General features: G+C 40.5%; 1 protein-coding gene across 1 annotated transcript in view; it reads left to right on the plus strand.

Moving 5' to 3' along the window:
• Positions 1-27,548, plus strand: part of WNK3 (WNK lysine deficient protein kinase 3) — a 159,036-nt gene that overhangs the window by 25,134 nt on the left and 106,354 nt on the right. The window contains exons 3-5 of the mRNA XM_030806911.1: positions 22,210-22,382; positions 24,191-24,411; positions 25,416-25,573. Coding sequence (XP_030662771.1) covers positions 22,210-22,382; positions 24,191-24,411; positions 25,416-25,573 — 552 coding nt within the window. The remainder of the gene's footprint in view (positions 1-22,209; positions 22,383-24,190; positions 24,412-25,415; positions 25,574-27,548) is intronic.

A 27,548-nucleotide genomic window follows, 5' to 3' on the forward strand; every position in this document is an offset into this window, starting at 1 on the left:
TTTTAAAGGGGAAGAAAAAAAATCTATCATGGCTTTGTTTTTCTTTTTCCTTTTTTTTTTTTTTTTTTTTTTTGAGGCGGAATCTTGATCTGTCACCCAGGCTGGAGTGCAGTGGCGCAATCTCGGCTCACTGCAACCTCTGCCACCTCAGCCTCCCAAATAGCTGGGATTACAGGCGCACGCCACTACACCCTGCTAATATTTTGGTTTTTTAGTAGAGACAGGGTTTCACCATGTTGACCAGGCTGGTCTTGAACTCCTGACCTCAGGTGATCCGCCCACCTCGGCCTCCCAAAGTGTTGGGATTACAGGCATGAGTCATGGCTCCCGGCCTATCATGACTTTCTTTTGGAAAAATTGTTTTAATTTGTTAGCTTTAGGGAAGTCCCCAAACTCTTAATGTCTCCTTTTGAAAACTTTTCATAAATATGTGACTTATGAGTTGATTGTTATACTAAGTACTTGAGAATGTGATAGGGAAATATATTCAGTGTGGCATATACCTTTTCTCTTTTTCTTTCAACAAAATCTTGGGGGTTCATATGGTGTTTTTTAGAACAGGAAAGGTTTTACTTGATTCTTTGAGGACCTTTACTGATAGAAGCTCATGATGCCTTTGAGTTTACCTCAGAGAGTATCTCTGGAAGAAATAATCACCAGAATCTATTGAAGTTATTCAACTAGAATGTGTTTAGAAATGAGAAATGAAAGCAACAGGAGAATGACTGAATTGCCTACATATTTGGTTCCATAATAAATGTTCATGTAGTACTTTTAATTAATGAAGAACTAAACAGGGACAGAACATCATAGAAGGGGTTATAATGAGAAGTTTTAGACAGACGTGGGTCAAATATAAGGAAAATTTTTGTGACCTCAGTCAGCCCATGGGAAATGGTTATTGATCACATGGGATGCTTAAAATTAAGATGGAATAAAGCCAGTTGCTAAGAACAGGTTTCTGTTGCTCAAATTCCAGTGGTCTCTGTGAGTGTAGGTGTATATGTATGAAAACACCATGATTTCACTCATTCTGAATTTGCTGTAGGTTGCTGTTCAGATAGGTTGGAATTTAGTCCAGGTTTCTGCATTTCCAGGAAGCTTTTTGTTTAATGCCATAGTTTCCAAACTTTACTGTTTATAAGAGTCAGTATTTGCTTCATATGCAAACTCTAGGGCCCATTGGTACAAATTCTGATTCAATAAATCTGGATTGGGGTGCAAGACTGCAATTTTTAAAAACTTTCTAAGTGCTTCTAATTTAGGGAGTCCCTTGAACACTCTTTGGAAAGCAAGTTACTTATCAGTCAGACCCATTCCAGTGGGCCTCGAAAGGTATGTGCATGTGTGGAGTTTGCTTGGTTTTCTTCTCACTTGCTTTTTACCCTTTAAGAATTTTATATGGTATACATTGTAGTATGTAGTAGTATGTAGTAGAATTTTATATGGTATACATTGTAGTAGAAATATTAGATAATGCAGGCAAGCAAGCATCAGAATCACCTAAAATTCCAGTACTTTGAATACAATGCTTTAAACATTTTAGTATATACATCTTTCTGGTATATATATATGCATACACACATATATCTTTCTATAAAATTTTATAATCTTTATTTTCACTTGAATGTCTTTTCATTATCTGTAAGTGTATATTTATTTTTGTTAGTGTATAGTTACATAATTTTTTTTCTTTTTAAATTTTATTTTTGATTTCCAAATTTTAAGTTCAGAGGTACATGTGCAGGATGTGCAGGTTTGTTACATAGGTAAACGTGTGCCATGGTGGTTTGCTGCATAAATCATCCCATCACCTAGGTATTTAGCCCAGCATCCATTAGCTGTTCTTCCTGATGCTCTCCCTCTTCCCACCCCCCCATTTTTTATTTTTTATTTATTTTATTAATTTTTTTATTTTATTTTTTGAGGCAGGGTCTCACTCTTTTGCCCAGGCTGGAGTGCAGTGGCATGATCTCCGCTCATTGTAACCTCCGCCTCCCAGGCTGAAGCAATTCTCCCACTTCAGCCTCTCGAGTAGCTGGGACTACAGGTGCGTGCCACCACTCCTGGCTAATTTTGTTTTTGTATTTTTTTTTTTAATTCTACTTTAAGTTTTAGGATACATGTGCACAACGTGCAGGTTTGTTTTTGTATTTTTAGTAGAGATGGGGTTTTGCCATGTTGCCCCGGTTGGTCTCAAACTCCTGGACTCAAGCCATCTGCCTGCCTTGGCCCCCCATAGTGCTGGGATTACAGGCGTGAGCCACTGTGCCTGGCCTACATAATTTTTAAAAAATAGATGCTTATTATTTCATTATAAGGTTCTTCTAGGTTATTTAAGCAGTCCCCTGTTGTTGGATATGTAGGGCCTTTTGTTTTTGGGAGACGTAATCTCACGCTGTCATCTAGGCTGGAATGCAGTGGCACTGTCTTGGCTCACTGAAGCCTTAACCTCCCAGGCTCAAGCGCTTCTCCCACCCCAGCCTCCCTAGTAGCTGAGACTGCAGATGTGTGCCACCACACTCAGGTAATAGTGTTTTTTGTTTGTTTGTTTGTTTGTTTGTTTTAGACAGAGTCTTGCTCTGTTGCCCAGGCTAGAGTGTAGTGGCACAATCTCGGCTCACTGCAACCTCCACCTCCCAGGTTCAAGTGATTATTCTGCCTCAGCCTCCCTAGTAGCTGGGACTACAGGCGCATGCCACCACGCCTGGCTAATTTTTGTATTTTTAGTAGAGATAGGGGTTTCACCATATTGGCCAGGCTGGTCTCGAACTCCTGACCTTCTGATCTGCCTGCCTCGGCCTCCCAAAGTGCTGGGATTACAGGCATGAGCCACCACACCTGGCCGTGTTTTTATTTTTTGTAGAAATGAAGTCTTACTATTTTGCCCAAGCTGGTCTCACACTTCTGGGCTCAAGTACTCCTTCCACTTCGGCTTCCCAAAGTGCTGGAATTATAGGCATGAGCCACTGTAGCCTGCCAAGGTTTTTCTCTCTACTATTTTACTATTATAACCATGGCTATGATGAACATCCTTGTATATAATATTGAAAGTTATGTAAATTTTAATTTCATCTCTGCATTGTGACATCAGTAGCACTCAACTTTTCGTGATAACATCTGTAAATGAGGGAAATAATTTCCATTCACTTGGTAGTAGGGTACATAGTAAAGATAAGTCAATCATTTTGCGAGCTGTGTACTCTAGTTATGTTAAAGGATGTTTAGGTAAAACTTGAAAATATTTCAGTGGGAGAAACTGCATAGGATACTGACTTCTTTTTTTTTTTTTTTTTTTTTTTTTTTTTTTGAGACAGAGTCTCGCTCTGTTGCCCAGGCTGGAGTGCTGTGGTGCAATCTCGGCTCACTGCAGCCTCCTGGGTTCCAGCCTCCTGGGTTCAAGCAATTCTCTTGCCTCAGCCTCCTGAGTAGCTGGGATAACAGGCATGCACCACCATGCCTGGCTAATTTTTGTATTTTTAGTAGAGGCAGGTTTCAACATACTGGCCAGGCTGGTCTTGAACTCCTGACCTCAGGTGATCTGCCTGCCTTGGCCTCCCAAAGTGCTGGGATTACAGGCGTGAGCCACCACGCCTGGCTGTGGGATACTGACTTCTATCATTCACCTGTAGAAAGGTTTAAAAATCTCATAAGGTCTTACTACTCGAAGTGTGGTCCCTGGACCAGCAGCATGGACATCACCTGGGAGCTTGTCAGAACTGCGTATTCCCAGGCCTCATTCCAGACATTCTGAATCAGAATCTGACTTTTAGTATCACATCCAAGTGATTTGTATGCACAGTTAATAGAGTTTGGGAAGCACTTGAAATATGGGACCAAACCCAACAGCTAGCTGAAACACAGTAGGCATTCCTTTAATACGCTAACATGATCTTTATATTATATTATGTATTCTGATTTCCGGCTTCCAGTCCAGACTTCTCAAATTGGAATCTTTAGGAAATGAGCTCCAGGAACTTACTGTTTAAAAGTTCCCAAGGTGCTGGGCATGGTGGTGCTCACCTATAGTTCTAGCTACTCAGAAGGTTGAGGCAAGAGAGTCACTTGAGCCCCAGAGTTTGAGGCTGCAGTGAGTTGTGATTGTACCCCATTGCACTCCACCCTGGGTGACAGAATGAGACCCTGTCTTAAAAAAAAAAAGTTCCCCAGGTGATTAGATACATAGCCAGATTTCAGAATCTCTAATGTGGAGGAAATGTAATAAATATATAAAGTACATTTTAATTTACACAGAAAACAACAATTGTAATTTTCTGTTCTAAAAGGAATGTCAGAATTAGTGGACTTATTTAATCAGTTTTTGGATATTGCTTCATCTTCTCCTTTTTTTTTTTTTTTAAAGACAAAGTCTTGCTCTGTTGCCCAGGCTGCAGTACAATGGCATGATCATAGCTCACTGTAACCTCGAATGCCTGGGCTCAAAGGATCCTCCCGAATAGCCAGGACTGCAGGCATAGGCCACCATCCCCAGCTAATTTTTTTTTTTTTTTGAAATATTTTGTAGGGATGCCTTAGCCTCCCAAAATGCTGGAATTACAGGCATGAGCCACCGTGCCCAGCCTGCATATTTGAAATTAAGAAAAACTAGCTTATTTATAATCCCAGGAGAATAAGGGGCATCATCTTTGAATTACTTCCTGAGTACAATGCAGTTTGTAATGTATAATTTCTCATTCTTCTTCTACCGTCTTATTTATTATATAATTAAACAATTCTGTAGAAAAAGACCTCAGTGAGCAGTTTAAATGTCTAAATTATTCTAGATTCTTTTTCTTTTTTTTTATATGTTTGTGTGAGATTGTATGTATAATATATATATAATTGATATGTCCATACTTTTGTCTTATCAATTTGATATATGTTCTATTTATTAACATTAAAATATGTAAACTATAGCATTGACACTACCTCTTGCTTAATTTTCTCCCCTAATGTTAGGTAATTCTTTTCTTTTTTTTTTTCTTTTTTCTTTTTTGAGACAGGGTCTCCCTCTGTCACCCAGGCTGGAGTGCAGTGGTATGATCACAGCTCACTGTAGCCTTGACCTCGTGGGCTTAATTGATTCTCCCATCTCAGCCTCGCTAGTAGCTGGGACCACAGATGTGTGTCACCATGCCTGGCTAATTTTTGTATTTTTTGTAGAGACGGGGTTTTGCCATGTTGCCCAGGCTGGCCTCAAGTGATGTGCCCGTCTCGGCCTCCCAAAGTGCTGGGATTACAGGCGTGAGCCACCACCACCTGGCCTTTTGATTTTTAGAGACAGAGTCTCACTCTGTCTGCCAGATTGGTCTTGAAGTCCTGGGCTCAAGTGATCCTCCTGCCTTGGCCAACCAAGTAGCTGGGACTACAGGCACAAGCCACTGTACCTGGTACTCTTCTTTTTTTTTAACTTTTATTTTTGCATGTTTGATTTGAAATTTATAGCTCAACAGTAGGTTTTAATACCTTTTTCTCTTGATGGCATTCCCTTCTTCCCAATTGTAGATATTTGAGTCTTGTGAAATAATTCTGTTTGTTTTTTGTAGAGACAGTCTCATTATGTGGTCCAGGCCAGTCTCGAACTCCTGGCTTCTAGAGGTCCTCTTGTCTCTGCCTCTCAGAGTGCTGAGATTACAGACATGAGCCACCATGCCCAGCCTAATTCTGTCTTTTTTATCACCAACAAAGCAAAGGCAAATTGTGTAATAATTCTTAACAGCCCCACTCCATTTGTTTAGAATACATTGACCTTATGGTGCTGCAAAGAACTGGGAGCGATAAATTTTACTGCTGATATTTGACTTTGAGGATGTTGAAAACAAACTCTCAGATTTAGGATTTGGCTATAAACACCTGCATTTCAAGTTTTTCATATTTTATGGTTTCCATAACTTGATTTTTTTAAGAGACAAGGTCTTGCTCTGTTGCCCAGGCTGGAATGCAATGGCATGTTGCAGCTCACTGCAACCTCAAACTCCTAGGCTCCAGCAATCTTCCCCCCTCAGACTTCCTAGTGGCATGATCTTGGCTCACTGCAACCTCTGCCTCCTGGGTTCGAGCAATTCTTCTGTCTCAGCCTCCCGGGTAGCTGGGATTGATTACAGGTGCACGCCACCACGCCCAGCTAATTATTTTTGGAGATGGAGTCTTGCTCTGTCGTTAGGCTGGAGTGCAGGGGTGCGATCTCAGCTCACTGCAACCTCTGCCTCCTGGGTTCAAGTGATTCTCGTGCCTCAGCCTTCCCAGTACCTGGGACTACAGGCGCTTGCCACCACACCTAGCTAATTTTTTGTATTTTTAGTAGAGACGGGGTTTCACTGTGTTAGCCAGGATGGTCTCAGTCTCTTGACCTCTTGATCCGCCCGCCTCGGCCTCCCAAAGTGCTGAGATTACAGGCGTGAGCCACTGTGCCTGGCCTAATTTTTGTATTTTTAGTAGAGACAGGGTTTCACCATGTTGGCCAGGCTGGTCTAAAACTCCTGACCTCAAGTGATCTGCCTGCCTCAGCCTCCCAAAGTACAGGATTACCGGTGTGAGCCACTGCACCCGGCTATAATTTCTTTCATTTTAATTTTATTAGTATTTTTTTAGAGGCAGGGTCTCACTATGTTGCTTGGGCTGGTCTCAAACTCCTGGGCTCAAGTGATTCTCCTGCCTTGGCCTCCCAAAGTGCTGGAATTACAGGCATGAGCCACTGCACCCAGTCTTTAATTTTTGTAGAGATGGGGTTTTGCTATGTTGCTCAGGCTAGTCTTGAACTCCTGGGTTCAAGTGATCCTCCTTCCTTGGCCTCCAAAAACACCAGGATTACCGGCATGAGCCACTGTACCTGGCTCCCATAACTTTATTTAAAAAATAAATGGGGCCTAGTGCAGTGGCTCACACCTGTAATCCCAGCACTTTGGGAGGCCGAGGCAGGCGGACCATGAGGTCAGGAGATCGAGACCATCTTGGCTAACACAGTGAAATCCCATCTCTACTAAAAATACAAAAAATTATCTGGGTGTAGTGGCGGGCGTCTGTAGTCCCAGCTACTCGGGAGGTTGAGGCAGTAGAATGGCGTGAATCCAGGAGGTGGAGTTTACAGTGAGCCAAGATCACACTACTGCACTCCAGCCTGGGCAACAGAGCAAGACTCTGTCTCAAAAAAAAAAAAAAATCAAACAAACAAACAAAAATTAATGGAAAGACTTTGACCTATTGTTCTTTGTAAAAACTTTGGTAAATTAATTGGTAATTACTTGGTAAATTAATAAATTACTGTGAGTGAGGGCTATCAGTCGTAAGTGCTATTTAGAAGACTATATTTTAGTTTATGATGTTGAAAGACTTGGTCACATGTTACTGAAAGACCAGTTTAGCAACTCTCAGAAAGAATCAATCACAGGAGTTTGTAATAGTTTCTTCTTCCACTAACAATTTGAAAATTAACATCACTTAGCTTTTATACATGGAAATACAACCAGTTTTTGCTCTATGATGAGTTGAAAAATACTTACACCAGTACATTTATCATTTGTTTTCTTCATATAATGGAACTATTTCCTTTTTTTGTTTGTTTGTTTTGAGAGGGAGTTTCGTTCTTGTTGCCCAGGCTGGAGTGCAATGCCATGATCTTGGCTCACTGCAACCTCCGCCTCCCGAGTTCAAGCGATTCTCCTGCCTCAGCCTCCTGAGTTGCTGGGATTACAGGCATGTGCTACCATGCCCAGCTAATTTTTGTGGTTTTAGTAGAGACTGGGTTTCACCATTTTGGCCAGGCTAGTCTTGAACTCCTGACTTCAGGTGATCCACCCGTCTCGGCCTTCCAAAGTGCTGGGATTACAGGCGTGAGCCACAACGCCCGGCCAGTGGAACTTTTTTCTAAATATAGAAACATCGTAGAGATTTGAAATATGTTTTGTTGACTTTTTCTGAAATGTATTTGAGTGTGCTTGTAATAAGCCTCACTCTGTGGTCAGATATGTGATTGTGTACTTTGGAGGGTAAACAGACCTTTGAATAGCACTTAGATATCTAGCAACTCGAGCTATAGCCTGTGAACCAAACCAAACATGACACTGAAAAGAAATACCAAAAGGAAAAGAATGGCACAATAGAGTATAGCAGATTGACATGTTGAGTGAGCATTCTAATATACTTTCATTATAGTAATGAATATACTCAAAGCAATACAGTGGAAGTAACAGCTTAAAAATCCATACTTCCACACCTGAAGCATCTATCAAAATTGTGGAAGATCTTATTTCTATTTTATTTTCATTCATCATCTAAGTATACTTTGGGGAAAACTATATTTTGAGACATTAGCCCTATTACATTTGATTGTGAAATTAGAATTAGATATGAAAACAGTTGAATTTCCAATAAAGGAAAAAGCAATTTAAAAAAAAAGAGGCTAGAATTTCTGTTTCTGAATATAGTTGCTTACAGTATTCATGCTGGGACACTTAGTTTTGCTCCCCAAATATTTTTATGTCCCTCTTGGAAATGTTTCTGGATTCTATTTAGCTATGTAAGAAAGTGCTTCATTACATCATAGGCACACGCCAAATAGTCTGATTCAGTTTGATTTCCCGCTCTCTTCATCAGATCCAGCCCTAAAAGTAGAATTCACTCATGGACAAAGCATGATTACATTGAAGGGAGGAGGGATAGAGCTTGCTTAAATATACGTGTTCTCGTCTCTGTTTAAAAACTAGTCACGAACTTTATTAAATATAAACCAAAGGCAAATGCTTTTACAAAATGACAAAGGCTGGGAGTGGCAGGAGATAGCCTTTGTCTGGGAAATAGCATTAATTTCCCCAGTTAGTTGAGTGAGTTAGTTTTGAGCTAATTATTTGCTTGATAGATTTAAAAAATTGATACATGTGGTAAGCTGAAAATAGCCCCCCAAAGATGTCCGTGTCCTAATCCCTGGAACCTGTGAATATGTCATCTTACATTACAAAAAGGACTTTGCAGATGCGATTAACCTAAAGATCTGGGGATTGGAAGATTACCCTGGATTATCTGGGTGGACCCAGTGTAATCACAAGGGTCCTTATAAGAGGGAGGCAGAATGGCCGTAGTCCGAGGAGGAGATCCGATGATGGAAGCAGAGGCTGGAGTAATGCAATTGCTGACAATGAGCCAACGAATGTGAACAGTCTCCAGAAGCTGGAAAAGATAAGGAAACATTCTTTTCTAGAGCCTTCAGCAGGAATGCAGCCCTCCTGATACCTTGATTTTAGTCTAGAGAGACTCAATTTGGATTTCTTGATCCCTACAACTAGCAGATAATACATTTGTTTTAAGCCACTGTGTTTGTTGTAATTTGTTACAGTAGCAATAGGAAATGAATACAATAGACTATAGCTGCCATTTGTTCATTCATTCAACAAATAAATAGTACCTGCAATGTGCCAGACACATGCCAAGTGCTAGGGACATAATGGGGAGAAAAAGCAGACACAGGCCTCATTTTCACAAAGCTTACAGCAGAAGGAGTTTATGGTTATGAGAAGGCTTAGAAATTGGAGTTAGTGAAATGATGAAAGGGCTGTTTAATATAGGTTTGTTTAAAGGAAATGGTAGGGTTGACAGTGGGGTAACAGGGATACCACTCCTTTATTACATAGTTTTCTTTTTTAAAAACTTTTTATTTTGATAAATTTTCTACTCACAGAAGAGTTGCAAAAAGAGTATAGAAAGTTCCTGTATACCCATCACCCAGACTCCCTTTATGTTAATATCTTGTATTTTTATTTTTGGTAGAGATGGGGTCTTGCTATGCTGAACAGGCTGATCTCTAACTCCTGGCCTCAAGCATTCCTCCTGCCTCGGCCTCCCAAAGTGCTGGGATTACAGGTGTGAGCCACCATGCTTGGCCCTTAGTTGTTTTTTAGATTGCCCCTTAATTTGACTTTGTCTTATGTTTTCTCATGCTTAGATTTAGACTATGCATTTTTGGCGGGAATACCACAGAAGTGATGCACCATCCTCAGTGCCTCATAACTGGGGGTACATGGTGTTGTTTTGTATTACTGGTGATAATAATCTTGATCACTTGGTTAAGGTGGTATCTGCCAGGCTTTCTCTCCTGTAAAGTTACTATTTTTCCTGTTGTATATTAGTAAATATCTTGGGGGTAGATCTTTGAGACTATGCAAATATACTGTTTTCTTTTAAACTTTTGCCTGCTGATTTTAGCATCTGTTGGTGTATCTTGCATGTCATCATTATAACTGTAGTGTTCTAATTATTTTTTTCTCACATTCCTTCTGCATTTATTAGTTGGCATTACCTGTTAGTTTTATGTGATTTCTCCCCAGTATACCTGTTAAGTTTTTGGAAACCCAACAATAGGAGAATTTATGGTTGAGATACTTTGGTATAGTTAGTAATAGCAGGTATCATATATTTTCCATTTATCAAAATTAACATTAATGGAACATTTATACTGGTACTTAATTTGAATATTTTAATCCTTAGAATAGGTATATGAGATAAGGATTATTAGTTTTCAGATGGTGGAACTGAAATTTAGATATATTAAGCAATTTTCCCAATGGAGCAGAGTCAGGATTTGTAGTCCATCAATTATATCTGTGTAAAACATTTGCATAGATGATTGAAGAATTTCCCACTCACGAGTTACTTGGGCAGATCATTCTTTTATGTTTTTAACCATTTTAGAACAAATGATTTCTTAAATGGATCCTGTTGAAGATTCTTAACATTGAACTGCTGAAACTCAAGGGATGTCAGTTAATGGTGTCATTGAAGGGCACCTGAGGAATAGTTTCGTGATTAGATTGTCATGGTTCAGTATCTGGCCTTCACCTTTTGTCAATGTCCAGAGGTTGGGGAGTTGGGGAGACTGACTTGTGTTCACTCCAGCTCCTAAATCTAGGACACAAGTTTATTATTTTAAAATGAGAAATATAGTTGTTAGGTAAAATGTCCTATATAGTCTTTAGGCTAGTTACATGGGGAGCTAAATTATAATCAGAAGCTGGCTTGGTGCTTATAGAGTCGGAACAAAGGAGCTAGATGTTCCTGTATGTCCTCCTGCTAAGGCAAGAGCCTGACCAAATGAACCGAATGCTCACGTTCTGATTGGATGAGGACATCTTTGATCAGCAGTTCTGGAAGATAAGTGAACCTGGTTCTATGCATGGTTTATTGCCTTTTGATTTATTACCTTGACTACCACTTGTGAGCACTTTTCTTTTTTCTTTCTTTTTTTTTTTTTAAGATGGAGTCTTGCTCTGTCACTCAGGCTGGAGTGCAATAGCGCAATCTCGGCTCACTGCAACCTCTGCCTCCCAGGTCAAGCGAATTTCCTGCCTCAGCCTCCCGAGTAGCTGGGATTATAGGCATGCGCCACCACGCCCAGCTAATTTTTGTATTTTTAGTAGAGACGGGGTTTTGCTATGTTGGCCAGGCTGGTCTCGAACTCCCGACCTCAGGTGATCCACCCACCTCAGCCTCCGAAAGTGTTGGGATTACAGGTGTGAGCCACCACGCCTAGCCAAGCACTTTTCTTTAGGTATTAATACCATTGCTGTCTCAAAGCTTTAGTATGGTAATATGGCCAGATTATGACTATTATACTCTGATTTCTTAATTGATATGTTGATGTCACCGTTTACAAATTATCGTTATCCTCAGTGTCTGTTTATTTCATTTAGCATGAGTTCTGGGGTACTACACCATCTCTCCATGGAAAGTGGTTTGTGAATGAGATATCTGCACTCATTGCTATGACTGCTGTTTCTGAGAGGCAGAGTAGTGAACTAGAAAGTGCTTCGGATTCAGAATTCAACGTACGGGGTTCCAGTGTTGCCTGTGCCAGTTAGGTACCTTGAGTAAGCCAGATAGCTTAACTGGAGCCTTAATGTTTTATTTTTCTTTCTTTTTTTTTTTTTTTTTTTTTTTGAGACGGAGTCTCCCTCTGTCTCCCAGGCTGGAGTGCAGTGGCGCAATCTCGGCTCACTGCAAGCTCCGCCTCCCGGGTTCACGCCATTCTCCTGCCTCAGCCTCTCCGAGTAGCTGGGACTACAGGCGCCCGCCACCACACCCGGCTAATTTTTTGTATTTTTAGTAGAGACGGGATTTCACCGTGGTCTCGATCTCCTGACCTCGTGATCCGCCCGCCTCGGCCTCCCAAAGTGCTGGGATTACAAGCGTGAGCCACCGCGCCCGGCTAATTTTTTACTTTTCTTTTAAAGAAAAATATGATAAATACTTTGGATGTACCAAAAAGAATAAAGAGTAACATAATGGAAACTGTGTACCTACTGCCCAGTTTAAGAAATAAAACACTGGCTGGGGGCAGTAGCTCACGCCTGTAATCCCAGCACTGTGGGAGGCCGAGGTGGGTGGATCACCTGAGGTCAGACATTAGAGACCAGCCTGGCCAACATGGCGAAACTCCTCCTCTACTAAAAATACAAAAATTAGCGGGGCATGGTGGCGCATGCCTGTAATCCCAGCTACTCAGAAGGCTGAGGCAGGAGAATTGCTTGAACCCGGGAGGTGGAGGTTGTGGTGAGCCCAGATCATGCCATTGTACTCCAGCCTGGGTGACAGAGCAAGACTCCATCTCAAAAAAAAAAAAAAAAAAAAGAAAAGAAAACATTGACGATTAGAGAGATTACTTGTAAAGCATGTGACACATTTTAGTGTTCAATAAATGGTAGTGTTAAAATACTGAGCAACCTCATGTTTATCGAGAATATTCAAGCTGAGGCAGGAGAATAGCTTGAGGACAGGAATTCAAGACCAGCCTGGTCAACATAGCAAGACCTCATCTCCACAAAAAGAAAAAAAAAAAAGCTGAGCATAGGCATAGTGGCATGTCCCAGTAGTGTCTTGGGTATTTGGGAGACTGAGGCAAGAGGATCATGTGAGCCCAGGAGTTCAAGGCTGCAGTGAACTATGATCGTGCCACTGCACTCCAGCCTGGGCAACACAGAGTGCAACCCTGTCTCTCTAAAAAGAAAAAAAATATTCATTGATAGAGTGCTTTATAAGCTAAGCATCATTTTGAAGCCTTTGTAATATTCATCCTTACTTGATTAGGTTATTTTATAATATAGTTTTTATGTCATTGTTAATGATTTCTCCTTTCACATTTGCAGAAACAGATCCATGTAGCCTCTGACTTGGTTCTGTAGATCATTGTTGGTGTTTGCATTAAGAGACATAGCTGATAAGGATATAGTTTACTTTTTGGAAATGAAATGCTTCTTATCTTGAATAAATATATATGCAGATTGGTCATACTGGTATTGTGCCATGTCTCAGGAAAGGTTTTGTGTACATTTTTAGCATTCCATATGTTATAATAGATTTAATGTTTAGTTAACATTTATAAAAGGATAATATTTCTTTTTAAAGTAGTGTGGAGTAGTTGAAATCTATTTGATAAATTTGTATTTGACTCCTATTTATCAGCTATATAAATGAACATTTATAACACTGATATTTGATATAAAATTGATATTTGATGCTTTCTTCTTGGTGTCCTTACCTTGAGACAGCAAGATTTAGGGATCATTTTCATAGACTGGAATTTTCCCGGCATTTGACTATGTCAACTTCATTAGCTAGTGCTGTTCTCTGGTTTGTCTTTTGTGGCTCATAATTCCTTTGTGTAAGAATTCTTATTGATGATGTGTGAAAGTTTCTCTACCAAAGTGGTTGTCGTTAATACAATAATGCATGTAGGGGTGTGTGTGTTTAAAGGATGTTACTGTGGTAGCTGAAAGCTCTACTCTAAGTATTTTCCTCTGGATTTTGGTGCTACTTTAACAGGTTTACTTTCGCCTTGCTAAATTTGAAGCGGAGTTTTGAAGATCTTGGCTCTACATTTTTAGTAGACTTCGCCTCCAGCAGTATATGTGGGAAAACAGTTGTAATTTTGTAAAGTTGTTTATTCTTAATGCTGACTACTTTCAATCTGTAGAATCAAAGGATGAAGTAGGGTAGTTTAGTCTGGCACATGAAAGACTTGGCATTCTACTAATTTAATCAGAAGCCATCAAAATTTATTCATTATTCTGGCCAGGTATGGTGACTCATGCCTATAATCCTAGCACTTTGGGAGGCTGAGGCAGGCAGATCACTTGAGCTCAGGAGTTTGAGACCAGCCTGGGCAACATGGCAAAATCCCATCTTTACAAAAAATACAAAAATCAGCTGGGTGTGGTGGCACGTGCCTGTAGTCCCAGCTACTTGGTAGGCTGAGGTGGGAGGATCACTTGAACCTGGGAGGTAGAAGTTGCAGTGAGCTGAGATCGCGCCACTGCACTCCAGCCTGGGTGACAGAGTGACACCCTGTCTCAAAAGAGAATTACTAATTATTCTTCAGAGTAGATTTGCTGTCTATCATGAGTAGAGGACTTCTAGCCAATTATAGGGGCGCTTAAGACTTATTAGTCAGGTTGGGCTGGGTGCAGTGGCTCACACCTGTAATCCCAGCACTTTGGGAGGCCGAGGTGGGCGGATCGCCTGAAGTCAGGAGTTCAAAACCAGCCTAGCCAACATGGCGAAACCGCGTCTCTACTAAAAATACAAAAATTAGTTGGGCGTGATGGCGGGCACCTGTAATCCCAGCTACTGGGGGAGGCTGAGGCACGAGAATCGCTTGAACACGGGAAGCGGAGGTTGCAGTGAACCGAGATCACACCACTCACTCCAGCCGGGATGACAGAGCAAGACCCCATCTCAAAAAACAACAAAAGACTTATTAGGCCAGATAGTAAAGCATAAAGACTCTACTTGTTTCCTTGCTTTTGTTCTCTGAGTTCCTTATTTTTTTTTCAAGACAGGGTCTTGCTCTCTTGCCTAGGCTGGAGTGCAGTGGTGTGACCATAGTTCACTGCAGCCTTGAACGCCTGGGCTCAAGTGATCCTCCTGCCTCAGCGTCCCAAGTAGCTAGGACTACAGGTGCATGCCTCCATGCCCAGCTATTTTGTAGAGTTGGGGTCTTGTTTTGTTGCCCAAGCTGGTCTTGAACTCCTTCCTAGCCTCCCTAAGTACTGGGATTACAGATGTGAACCACTGTGCCCAGCTGACTTCCTTAACTTTCTAAAAAATATTTTTTATTGTGGCAGAATGTCTAATATATAACATAAGAGTTACCATCTTAACTTTTTTTTTTTTGAGACAGTCTCACTCTGTTGTCCAGGCTGGAGTGAAGTGGCGTGATATCAGCTCACTGCAACCCCCTGCTGCCTGGGTTCAAGCAATTCTCATGCCTCAGCCTCCCGAGTTGCTGGGATCACAGGCGGGTGCCACCACACCCGGCTAATTTTTGTATTTTTAGTAGAGAATGGGGTTTCACCATGTTGGCCAGGCTGGTCTCGAACTCCTGGCCTCAAGTTATCCACCCACCTTGGCCTCCCAAAGTGCTGGGATTACAGGCGTGAGCCACTGCACCCAGCCATCTTAACCATTTTTAAGTGTGCAATTTTTCAGTGGCATTAAGTATATTTACATCATTGTACATCCCTCAGCACTGTCCATCTCCAGTACTTTTTTGTCATTCCAAATAGAAACTCTGTACTCATTAAACAATTTAACTTCCCCTGGCTGGGCGCGGTGGCTCACGCCTGTAATCCCAGCACTTTGGGAGGCCGAGGCAGGTGGATCACGAGGTCAGGAGATGGAGACCATCCTGGCTAACATGGTGAAACCCCATCTCTACTAAAAAATACAAAAAATTAGCTGGGCGTGGTGGCACGCGCCTGTAGTCCCAGCTACTCGGGAGGCTGAGGCAGGAGAATGGCGTGAACCCGGGAGGCGAAGCTTGCAGTGAGCTGAGATCACGCCACTGCATTCCAGCCTGGGCGACAGAGCGAGACTCCGTCTCAAAAAAAAAAAAAAAAAATTTAACTTCCCATTCCCCACTCTGCCTAGCTCCTGTTAACTACTATTCTACTTTCTGTCTCTATGAATTTGCCTATTGTAGGTACCTCATATAAGTGGAATCAAGCAATGTTTGTCTTTCCTGTCTCGTTTATTTCACTTACCATAACGTTTTCAAAATTCATCCATGTTGGCCGGGTGTGGTGGCTCACACCTGTAATCCCAGCACTTTGGGAGACCGAGGTGGGGGGATCACAAGGTCAAGAGTTCGAGACTAGCCTGGCCAACATGGTGAAACGCCGTCTCTACTAAGAATACAAAAATTAGCCGGGCATGGTGGCATGTGCCTGTAATCCTAGCTACTCAGGAGGCTGAGGAGGAATTGCTTGAACCCGGCAGGTGGAGGTTGCAGTGAGCCGAGATTGTGCCTCTGCACTCCAGACTGGGTGATAGAGCAAGACTCCGTCTCGGGAAAAAAATAAAAAATAAAAGATTCATCCATGTTTTGTAGCATGTATCAGAATTTCATTTCTCTTTAAGGCTAAACAGTATTCCATTGTATGTATGTACCATATTTTGTTTATTCATCTGTTGGTGGGCATTTGAGTTGTTTCTACATTTTGGCTAATGTGAATAATGCTGCTATGAACATGGTTCTACAAATGTCTGTTTGTGTCTCTGCTTTCAATTCTTTTGGGTATATACGTAGAATACCTAAAAGTAGAATTGCTGGAGCATATGGTAATTCTATGTTTAATATGGTGAGGAACCATCATGTTGCTTTCCACAATGAATATACCATTTTACATTCCCCAGCAATGTACAAGGTTTCTCCATATCCTTGCCAGCACTTCTTATTTATTTATTTATATATTTATTTACTTAGATAATAGCCATCCTAATGGGTGTGAAGTGGTATTTTATTGTGGTTTTGATTTGCATTACCCTGACAACTAATGATGTTGAGCATCTTTTCTCAAAGTTGTAGAGATTATAAGTCCCAGATCAAGTTCTAGCTTGGTGGGTTTCTGTGAGGGCTCTCTTCCTGGCTTGGTGAGGAGAGTTGGGAGTGAGCTTTCTCTTGTCTTCTTGTCTTTTTTTTTTTTTTTTTTTTTTTGAGATGGAGTCTCGTTCTATTGCCCAGGCTGGAGTGCGGTGGCGTGATCTCAGCTCACTGCAACCTCCGCCTCCTGGGTTCAAGCAATTCTCCTGCCTCAGCCTCCCGAGTAGCTGGGATTACAGGTGCCCGCCACCATGCCTGGCTACTTCTTTATATTTTTAGTAGAGACGGGGTTCCACCATGTTGGACAGGCTGGTCTTGAGCTCCTAACCTCAGGTGATCCACCCACCTTGGCCTCCCAAAGTGCTGGGGTTATGGCCATGAGCCACTGCACCCGGCCTCTGTTATCTCTTTTTATAAGGATACTAATCCTATTGGATCAAGGACCCACCCTTATGACATAAAGGCCCTGTCTCCAAATACAGTCACATTGGGGTTGGGGTTTTAACTTACAAATTTTGGCAGAGGAGAGAGGACACAAACATTCCGTCTATAATACAGGGGAATATCTGCTGATCTCTTTGTGTAGTTAAACCCCCTCAAAAGTGTGAGCAGAGCTAAAAGACTAGTGGGCTGACCAGTCTTTTAGTCTTGAGGGTCTAGAGGGTGGACGGGGTCATTTTTAGTCTACAGAGTAGGAGAGAGAGTTAGCTTTTGCATTCTAGGAGAATAAGGAGCAAACACACTTCCTTGATGTCTAACAAGATGTTAGTTGTTACAGAGCGGCCCTCAGGGGAGAGACTGATATAGCTCCATCACTCATGGGACTACATAAGGTACCCCAGGGCTCCCCTGAGTAAATCAAGGACTCAGAAGAGGAGGATTGAATATGAGGGGAAAATAATCACTTTTCTGACTTGAGTTAGTAGTCTCAATAATCAAAAAGAAGTAGTATCTAAAAGTAGATATCTAGGTAAAATCTGGTAAATAACTAGACTAACCAAGAAAAAAGAATCTTACATGCACCTTTCTTCTTATCTTCAGTGCTAGAAGCTAAAAGACGGTAGACCATTAAGGGGAAAAGGCTACACCATCCAAGAATCTCTAATCAGCTAAGATATCATCTCCCAGGGTGAAAAAGATATTCATGGACCATAGTGCAGAAAACTGTGTAATAGTTGAAAAGATGAAGCTAGATCTATGTAACTAACATATGTTGACATTGATTGAATGGAATATTTGATAAAAGTGCTAAGTAAAGACTCTACAGCTAGAACAGAAGTTTGTGAGGAGGAGGGGCAATCATATAGGAGTGGACAGTGTAGGGGTGATTAAGTCTTTTTTTTTTTTTTTTTTTTTTTTTGAGACAAGGTCTCCCTCTGTTGCCCAGGCTGGAGTGCAGTGGCAGAATCTTGGCTCACTGCAACCTCCAACTCCCAGGCTCAAATGATCCTCCCACCTCAGCCTCCCAAGTAGCTAGGACTACAGCTATTGGGACGTGCCTCCATGCTCGGCTAATTTTTTTTTATTTTTAGTAGAGACAAGGTTTTGCCATGTTGCCCAGGCTGATTTCGAACTCCTGAGCTCGAACGATTCACCTGCCTCAGCCTCCCAAAGTACTGAGATTACAGGCATGAGCCATCATGCCTGACCAGTGATTAAGTCTTCTACATGTGTTGTCTATGTGGCATGATAGAAAGGGGAGAAGTATTAGTATTTTAGATTATTTATTTATTTTTGGTGAATGGGGGCTAGGTGAAGTAGGGAGAACGAGTAGATGAGTTACTTACTTTTTTAAAATAGATAAATATGTTTGATCTTGAGTGTCTGGAAAGGGAGGCTATCCACTAGTAAAAAAGGAAAAATATTATATATCTCTTTGTTTTTTGAGACAGCGTCTCACTTTGTCACTCAGGCTAGAGTGCAGTGTGGCGCAAATATGGCTCTCTACAATCTCGACCTCCCGGGTTCAAGTGATCCTCCCGCCTCAGCCCCCTAAGTAGCTGGGACTACAGACATACACCACTATGCCCGGCTAATTTTTGTATTTTTTGTAGAGACAGGGTTTTGTCATGTTGCTCAGGCTGGTCTTAAACTCCTGAGCCTAAGCAATGCACCCACCTTGACCTCCCAAATTGTTGGGATTACAGATGTGAGCCACTGTGCCTGGCCTGATACATCTCTTAGTTAATAATAGAAAACAACAAAGTAAAATAAATAAAGAGCATAAAATAAGATTGAAGGAGTAAAATTAAGTATATTATTTGCTATGCCAAATGTGGACATGTTGCATTTACTTAGTAAGAAACTCAGATTGTCAGGTAGAGTTAAAACACAAAACTCATGTGTTGTTTACTAAAATCATACTTAAAGCAGTGATAAAAGGTAAAGATATAAACAAGCAAAGAGAAAGTAAGAGTGGCAATGTTTTTTGTTTCTTGTTTTTTTTTTTTTTTTTTTGAGACAGAGTCTCACTCTGTCGCCCAGGCTGGAGTGCAGTGGCATGGCCTTGGCTCACTGCAACCTCTGCCTCTTGGGCTCAAGCGATTCTCATGTCTCAGCCTCCCAAGTAGCTGGGATTACAGGCACGTGCCACCACACCTGGCTAATTTTTTGTGTTTTTATTAGAGACAGGGTTTCACCATGTCGGCTAGGCTGGTCTCAAGCTCCTGATCTCAGGCGATCTGCCCGCCTGGGCCTCCCAAAGTGCTGGGATTACAGGTGTGAGCCACCACACCTGGCCCCAAAGTGGCAATGTTAATGTACATCAAAAAAGGAGGAAAACAAGGTTAAAACATTAGACAGGATATTATGAAATTATATACTTCATAGTTCACGAAGATGTATCAAAAACTTGTAGACACCAAAAATATTTTGGCTGAATAACCTCTAATAGCATTTTCAAAAATGACAAACGTGTATTTGTAGTGGGAAATTTCATGTACATTTCTTTCAGCATAGGAGAGATCTAGTACACAAAAAGTGAGTAAATACAGAGGAGTTGTGCCAGGCATGGTGGCTCACGCCTGTAATCCCAGCACTTTGGGAGGCCGAGGCAGGTGGATCACCTGAGGTCGGGAGTTCAAGATCAGCCTGACCAACATGGAGAAACCCCATCTCTACTAAAAATACAAAATTAGCCAGGGTGGTGGCGCATGCCTGTAATCACAGCTACTCGGGAGGCTGAGGCAGGAGAATTGCTTGAACCCGGGAGACGGAGGTTGCGGTGAGCCAAGATTGTGCCGTTGCACTCCAGCCTGGGCAACAAGAGCAAAACTCCATCTCAAAAAAAAAAAAAAAAAAAAAATACAGAGGAGTTGAATAATATAATCCACAATCCACAAACTTTATTCGATGGATGTATAGAACTTTAAATCCTTCAAACAAGAAATATACATTGTTATATGTGGCCCCCAAAAACCCTTAAGTTAAAGCAGAGAGATTTTGTACTTGCATTACTCAATAAGATTGGAAATAAATAATGAAATAAATAACCAAAAGATTCTTAACTAATTAGAGAGCAGAAATCACATTCCTAGGTAAATTTTGAATCAAAGAGAAAATGAAAACTGAGATTATAAACTAGAAAGCAATGAAAAAGAGAAGGCATTACAACAAAACCTGTGGGTCATTGCAAAAGTTGTACCTGTTAGAAAATTTATAGTCTAAAATATCTTCATTATTAATGAACAATAACTAAAGGAATTTAGTGCTCATGTTAAGAAATTAGGAAAATAACAGCAAAAGAAAGGAAGAGTGAATTCAGAAAAACTGAAATTAATTTAAAATTTATATACATAAAAATAGGATAAATAGATTTTATTATTTTGGGCTTTCTGAAAAATGATTAATATACCTGATGAAGAAAATAGGGCAGAAATACACAAGGAAAGGAATGAGAAGGCCGGGCGCAATAGCTCACTCCTATAATCCCAGCACTTTGGGAGGCTGAGGCAGGTGGATCACTTCAGGTCAAGAGTTCAAGACCAGCCTGGTCAACATGGTGAAACCCCATCTCTACTAAAAATACAAAAATTAGCTGGGCGGGGTGGTGGGCACCTGTAATCCCAGTTACAGGTGAGGCTGAGGCAGGAGAATCACTTGACCCTGGGAAGCAGAGGTTGCAGTAAGCTGAGATCGCACCACTGCACTCCAGCCTGGGCAACAGAGCGAGACTCCGTCTAGAAAAAAAGGAATGAGAAATAAAACATAGCATGCTATGAAAGAGAATAAAAGAAATTAGAAGATAATGTCATGTACAACTTTGATAACAAAATTTTTCCAACATTTTATTTTTTGAATTTAATTTTTTTGAGACAGGGTCTCACTCCGTCACCCAGGTTGGAGTGCAGTGGCATGATCTTGGCTCACTGCAACCTCTGCCTCCCAGGTTCAAGCAATCCTCCCACCTTACTCTCTCGAGTAGTTGGGGACTACAAACATGCACCACCACACCCAGCTGTTGTTTTTATTATTATTTTTTTGTAGAGACGGGGGTCTCACTATGTTAGCCATGCTGGTCTCGAACTGGGCTCAGGTGCTCCTCCCACCTCAGCCTCCCAAAGTGCCAGAATTATAGGTGTGAGCCACCGTGCCCAGCCCATACCTTCCTTTTCTAACTTTTTGTGGCCACATTTTTATTGAAGTTCTTTGAGTAATATGGTCAGAGACGGTATATGAGGTGGTGTACTGTCTGTGTCCCTGTTGTCTAGAAATGTAGGATTTTTTCACTTTTAAACTTGATGGATAGCTTGTCTGGGATCAGAATTTTAGGGCCATAGTTCTCCCTCAGAATTCTGTAAAATTGTTCCTTTGACTTTTAGCGGTTAATGTAGCAGATTAGAGGTCCAATGCCTATTTGAATGTCTCACTGGTTCATAACCTAATATTTCTGTATGGAAACCTAGAGCACTTTTATTTTGGCAATTCAGAAATTTAATTAGATTAAATGTCTAGATGTTTTAACACTTTTATTGTTCTTGTTCTGACATTACAGATGTTTTAGATATGGAAACTCAGGGATTTCTTAGGGAAACTTTCCTATCTGCTTTATTGCTTTTTCTCAATTCATTTTGAGATACTGTTTTTCAAGATACTGATTATTACTCAGGTGGGTTTATAATGTACTTATGAAATGTAACAGTTGCTGCATTGCCATGTTGGAGGAGTCACAGTAACTAATAAAGGATATCTGTGATGATACAAGTCTTGAGAAAAGCATTGACAGGCAAAAATAAATAAATATACACATCCATGCATAAATGCAATAAAGCATTCAATTGAGTGGTGTTAGAAATGTGCATGAGAATTTTCATGACTTTATTTTGGAACTTGTTATTCCTTTTCAGGACCGAAAGTTAACCAAAGCTGAGCAGCAAAGATTCAAGGAAGAAGCAGAGATGTTGAAGGGTCTCCAGCACCCCAATATAGTTCGATTTTATGATTCCTGGGAATCTATATTAAAAGGAAAGAAATGTATTGTATTAGTGACTGAACTAATGACATCTGGGACCTTAAAGACGTAAGTTGACCCTGATAGTGCCAATGTAGTTTTATTTGGAAATAATTTTCAGGAGTCATAACAATTTTTATAAAATAAAACTACTCAAAGAATTTTTAGAATCTGCCCAGGTGCAGTGGCTACACCTGTAATACCAGCACTTTGGGAGACTGAGGAGGGTGGATCTCAAGACTAGCCTGGGCAACATGGTGAAACCTTGTCTCTACCAAAAAAATACAAAAATTAGCCAGATGTGGCAGCACACACCTGTAGTCCCAGCTACTCAGGAGGCTGAGGTTGGAGGATGGCTTGAGCCTGGGAGGTGGAGGTTGCAGTGAGCCATGATCATGCCACTGTATTCCAGCCTGGTTGACAAAGCCAGATCCTGTCTCAAAAAAAAAAAAAAGAATTTGTAGATTCGAATCTAGTGACTGTTTTAAGTTAGGTTAAAAAATTGAGATGTTAATGAAGTTTGTTAAAAAAAATACAGTACTGAGAAGTTAATGTTTGTGGGATATTATAGAATTTTAGAATTAAAAATCATTATACAGAATATAATTTTATTTTATTTTATTATTTTTTGGGACAGGATCTCTGTCACCCAGACTGGAGTGGTGCAGTGGCATGATCGTGGCTAACTGCAGCTTCGACCTCCTTGGGCTCAAGTGACCCTCCCACCTCAGCCTCCTGAGTAGCTGGAACCACAAGCATGCAGCAACATGCCTGGCTAATTTTTTTTTAAATAATTTTTGTAGAGATGGGGTTTCGCCATGTTGCCCAGGCTGGTCTCAAATTCCTGGGCTAAAGCAATCCGCCCACCTCAGCCTCCCAAAGTGCTAGGGTTATAGGAGTGAGGCACCATGCCCGGCCATAATTTTATTTTGTAGAAGATAATGGAAGGTTGGAGGGCTTGGTCAAGTTCAAATATCTAGTGAGTGATACTATCATATTATAGTATTATAGGATATTATTACAGTATTATAATATATAGTATAATATGTAGTATTATATAGTATAATATTATAGTATTATAGACTATTAATTATAGTCTTTTATTTCTAACCACAATTATTCATTTGGTGAATAATGACTTGTAAATATTAAATGTGGTTTAATCACTTGCAAATATTAAATATGGTGTAAACTTTTTGTTTCCTAACATTTGTGTATATACTAAAATTTTACATAGTTTAACCCTCTAGTGACTTTATATAAGCAGTTATTAGGTAGTAGAGAAGGACTTTCTTTTTAAAATTGTGCTGCCATTCTACAAAAGGCCACTCTGGAATGATTTTTAGTTTGAATTAAAAATGCTACACTTGGCTAGGTGTGGTGGCTGATGCCTGTAATCCTAGCACTTTGGAAGGCCGAGGTGGGCAGATCACCTGAGGTCAGGATTTCAAGACCAGCCTGGCGCAAACGGTGAAACCCCGTCTATACCAAAATACAAAAATTAGCTCGGCGTGGTGGTGCATGCCTGTAGTCCCAGTTACTTGGGAGGCTGAGGCATGAGAATCACATGAACCTGGGAGGCGGAAGCTGCAGTGAGCTGAGATTGCACCACTGCCCTCCAGCCTGGGAGACAGAGTGAGACTTCGTCTTAAAAAACAAACAAACAAACAAACAAAACAGCTACGCTTGGTAGGATGTCTTATCTAAGAATGAAGTATTAGGTTAAAAATTTTTTTTGCCATAACAGACAATAGAAAACAACTCAGTGATGGGAATCATAGTGCATAAGTTGTTTGCTTATGTAACTTACCTTAATAGTGTTCATATAATAAGCTGGATATGTTTGTTTACACATGGTCTTTTGTTTCTTTGTATAGGTACTTAAAACGATTTAAAGTCATGAAACCAAAGGTCTTAAGGAGCTGGTGCAGGCAAATTTTAAAGGGGTTGCAGTTCTTGCACACTAGGACTCCTCCTATTATTCACCGGGATCTGAAGTGTGACAATATTTTCATCACGGGACCCACTGGATCTGTGAAGATTGGTGATCTAGGATTAGCCACCTTAATGCGTACCTCATTTGCTAAGAGTGTCATTGGTGATTAAAGTTTTACAGTTTACTGGTTGGGTAAAGAGAGATTTTTCAATTGTATAGGTCTAGAACAGGGATCAGCCAGCTATGGCCAGTGGGACGAATGTGGCTCACTGCCTGTTTTTGTAAATCAAATTTTATTAGAACAGTCACACTCACTCATTTACAGATTGTCTAGGACTGCTTTTGCACCTACAAGTGACAGAGTTGAGTAGTTGTGTGACAGAGACCATACAAACTGCAAAACCTAAACAGTTTACTATCTGGCTCTTAACAGAAAAGTTTGCCAATACTGGGCTTAGACTGAATTTGCTTTGAAATACCTATTATATATTGGCTTATTTCAGAGACATCCTAATGTATTTTTTGTGGGATAATATTTATATTTAGGATTATTGAAAGGTTCTAAGGATGTAAGTAAGAGAGTTTACTAAGTTAATTCAGAAAAATTTAAAAAGGATAGAAATAAAAACATTTTATTAATCATTACCTAATCTTGAGCATTACAAATTATACTCTATCAGTATGGAAAATTAATTATTTCAGTGCTTTATGTAGATATAGCAAATATTCAACAAATTGTATACTTAAAAATTTGCGACCAGGCACGGTGGCTCACACCTGTAATCCCAGCACTTTGGGAGCCTGAGGCGGGTGGATCACGAGGTCAGGAGTTCGAGACCAGCCTGGCCGACATGGTGAAACCCCGTCTCTACTAAAAATATAAAAATTAGCCAGGTGTGGTGGCAGCCGCTTGTAATCCCAGCTACCCGGGAGGCTGAGGCAGGAGAATCGCTTGAACCCGGGAGGCAGAGGTTGCTGTGAGCTGAGATGGCACCACTGCATTCCAGCCTGGGCAACAGAGCAAGACTACGTCTCAAAAAAAAAAAGAGAAATTTGCTTTGGAGGAGTAGAAATTAACACAGATAATCCTTATAGGAGAGGGGATGTGATCTTGGTGGATACATTTTTCTATTTCATAAAAATGTGGTGGTGGTGTTATTTTGTAGGAACTCCTGAGTTTATGGCTCCAGAGATGTATGAAGAACACTATGATGAATCCGTAGATGTTTATGCTTTTGGAATGTGTATGCTGGAAATGGCCACATCGGAGTATCCTTATTCTGAGTGTCAGAATGCAGCTCAAATATACCGGAAAGTAACTAGTGTAGGTATAACTTTTTTGTTTTTACTTTATCAGTTGCCACGTTTCATGTCGAAATTAGTTAAGTTTGACTTACTCAAAACTAATTATGGTTTAGCTCTAGGTAACAGTATTAAAATTAACAATTAACTATGCTTCATTGGAGTCATATAAAATGCTTTGTATTAGTATCTTTGGGAAAACGTACAGGTATATCATCTACATATATTTGTTTGTAAGGAATTTTTAGTTATCTATTAGATGGATCTTATTTTTCAAAGCTGAATAATAGAGACCGACTACATGATTTCCTCTAGGTCTAAAAGCCTTTTTATGAAAGGGCATTCAAAATATAGTTCAGTAGATACAGTATTTGAGTCCCTGCTATGAGTAAATTTTTGTGTTAGAAATTGTAAGGAATGCAAAGATGAGTAAGAAGTGTTTGCTACCCTCAAAGAGCTTACATTTCTAATAAGGGAATAATATAAATTCACAAATGACTATAAAATAAGAGGATGAGAGTATAGTAAGGGACATAAGGAAGGTAGAAGCAAAGTGTTATGCTTATTCAAAGGAGGACTACTTCATATCCAGTTGGGCAGCTCAAGACAGGCTGTGAAAGATTGTTTCAGGTAGCTTAACATTAGTAGGTATTGGTTTTTTAAATCCTTTTAAAATTAATATATATATATATTTTTTGAGACACAGTCTGTCGCCAGGCTTTAGTGCAGTGGCAGGATCTCGGCTCACTGCAACCTCCACCTCCCAGGTTCAAGCAATTCTCCTACCTCAGCCTCCCAAGTAGCTGGGACTACAGGCGTGCACCACCGTGCCCAGCTAATTTTGTATTTTTAGTAGAGACGGGGTTTCACCATGTTGGCCAGGATGGTCTTGATCTCTTGACCTTGTGATCCACCCACCTCGGCCTCCCAAAGTGCTGGGATTACAGGTGTGAGCCACTGTGCCTGGCCAAAATTAATATCATTTTTAATTGACAAATTGTTATTGTACATATTTAAGGGGTACCATGTGATGTTTTGAGATACACACACACACACAAATGTGGAATGATTAAATCAGGCTAATTAACATATCTATCACCCCACTTGCTTATTATTTTGTGTGGTAAGACATTTGAAATTTACTAAGTTATTTTGAAATTTACAGTATATTATTGTTATTATCGACTGTAGTTACCCTGCTGTACAGTAGATCTCAAAACCTACTCCTAACTGCAACTTGTACCTTTTGACCAATAGCTCCCCATTTCCTCCCCCACAACTCCCAGTCTCTGGTAACCATCATTCTACTCTTCTATGAGGTCATCTTTTTTAGATTCCATGTGTAAATGAAATCATGTTGTATTTGTCTTTCTGTGCTGGTTTATTTCACTTAACATAATGTCTTCTAGGTTCATCCACGTTGTCACAAATGATAGAATTTTCTTCTTTTTTAAGACTGAATAGTATTCCATTTTGTATATATACCACATTTTCTTTATTCATTCACTGATGAACATGTAAGTCATTTCCATATCTTGGCTATTGTGTATAGTGATGCAGTGAACATAGGCATGCATATATCTGTTTGACATACTAATTTCAATTCCTTTGGATATGTACCAAGAAGTAGAATTGCTATGGTAGTTCTATTTTTAGTTTTTTTGAGGAAGTTCCATACCATTTTCCGTAACAGCTGTACCATTTATATTCCCATCAACAATGTACAAGCGTTCCCTTTTCTCTGCATCCTCACCAACACGTATCTTTCATCTTTTTGATAATAGTCATTCTAACAGATGTGAGGAGGTACTGTTTTTTAATGATGTGGTATGCCACATACTTTATTTATTTATTTATTTTTTGAGACCGAGTCTCGCCCCGTCACCTAGGCTGGAGTGCAATGGCGCTATCTCGGCTCACTGCATCCTCCACCTCCCGGGTTCAAGTGATTCTCCTGCCTCAGCCTCCTGAGTAGCTGGGATTACAGGCGTGCACCA

The sequence above is a fragment of the Nomascus leucogenys genome, chromosome X, assembly GCF_006542625.1.
Source record: "Nomascus leucogenys isolate Asia chromosome X, Asia_NLE_v1, whole genome shotgun sequence".
Taxonomy (NCBI): domain Eukaryota; kingdom Metazoa; phylum Chordata; class Mammalia; order Primates; family Hylobatidae; genus Nomascus; species Nomascus leucogenys.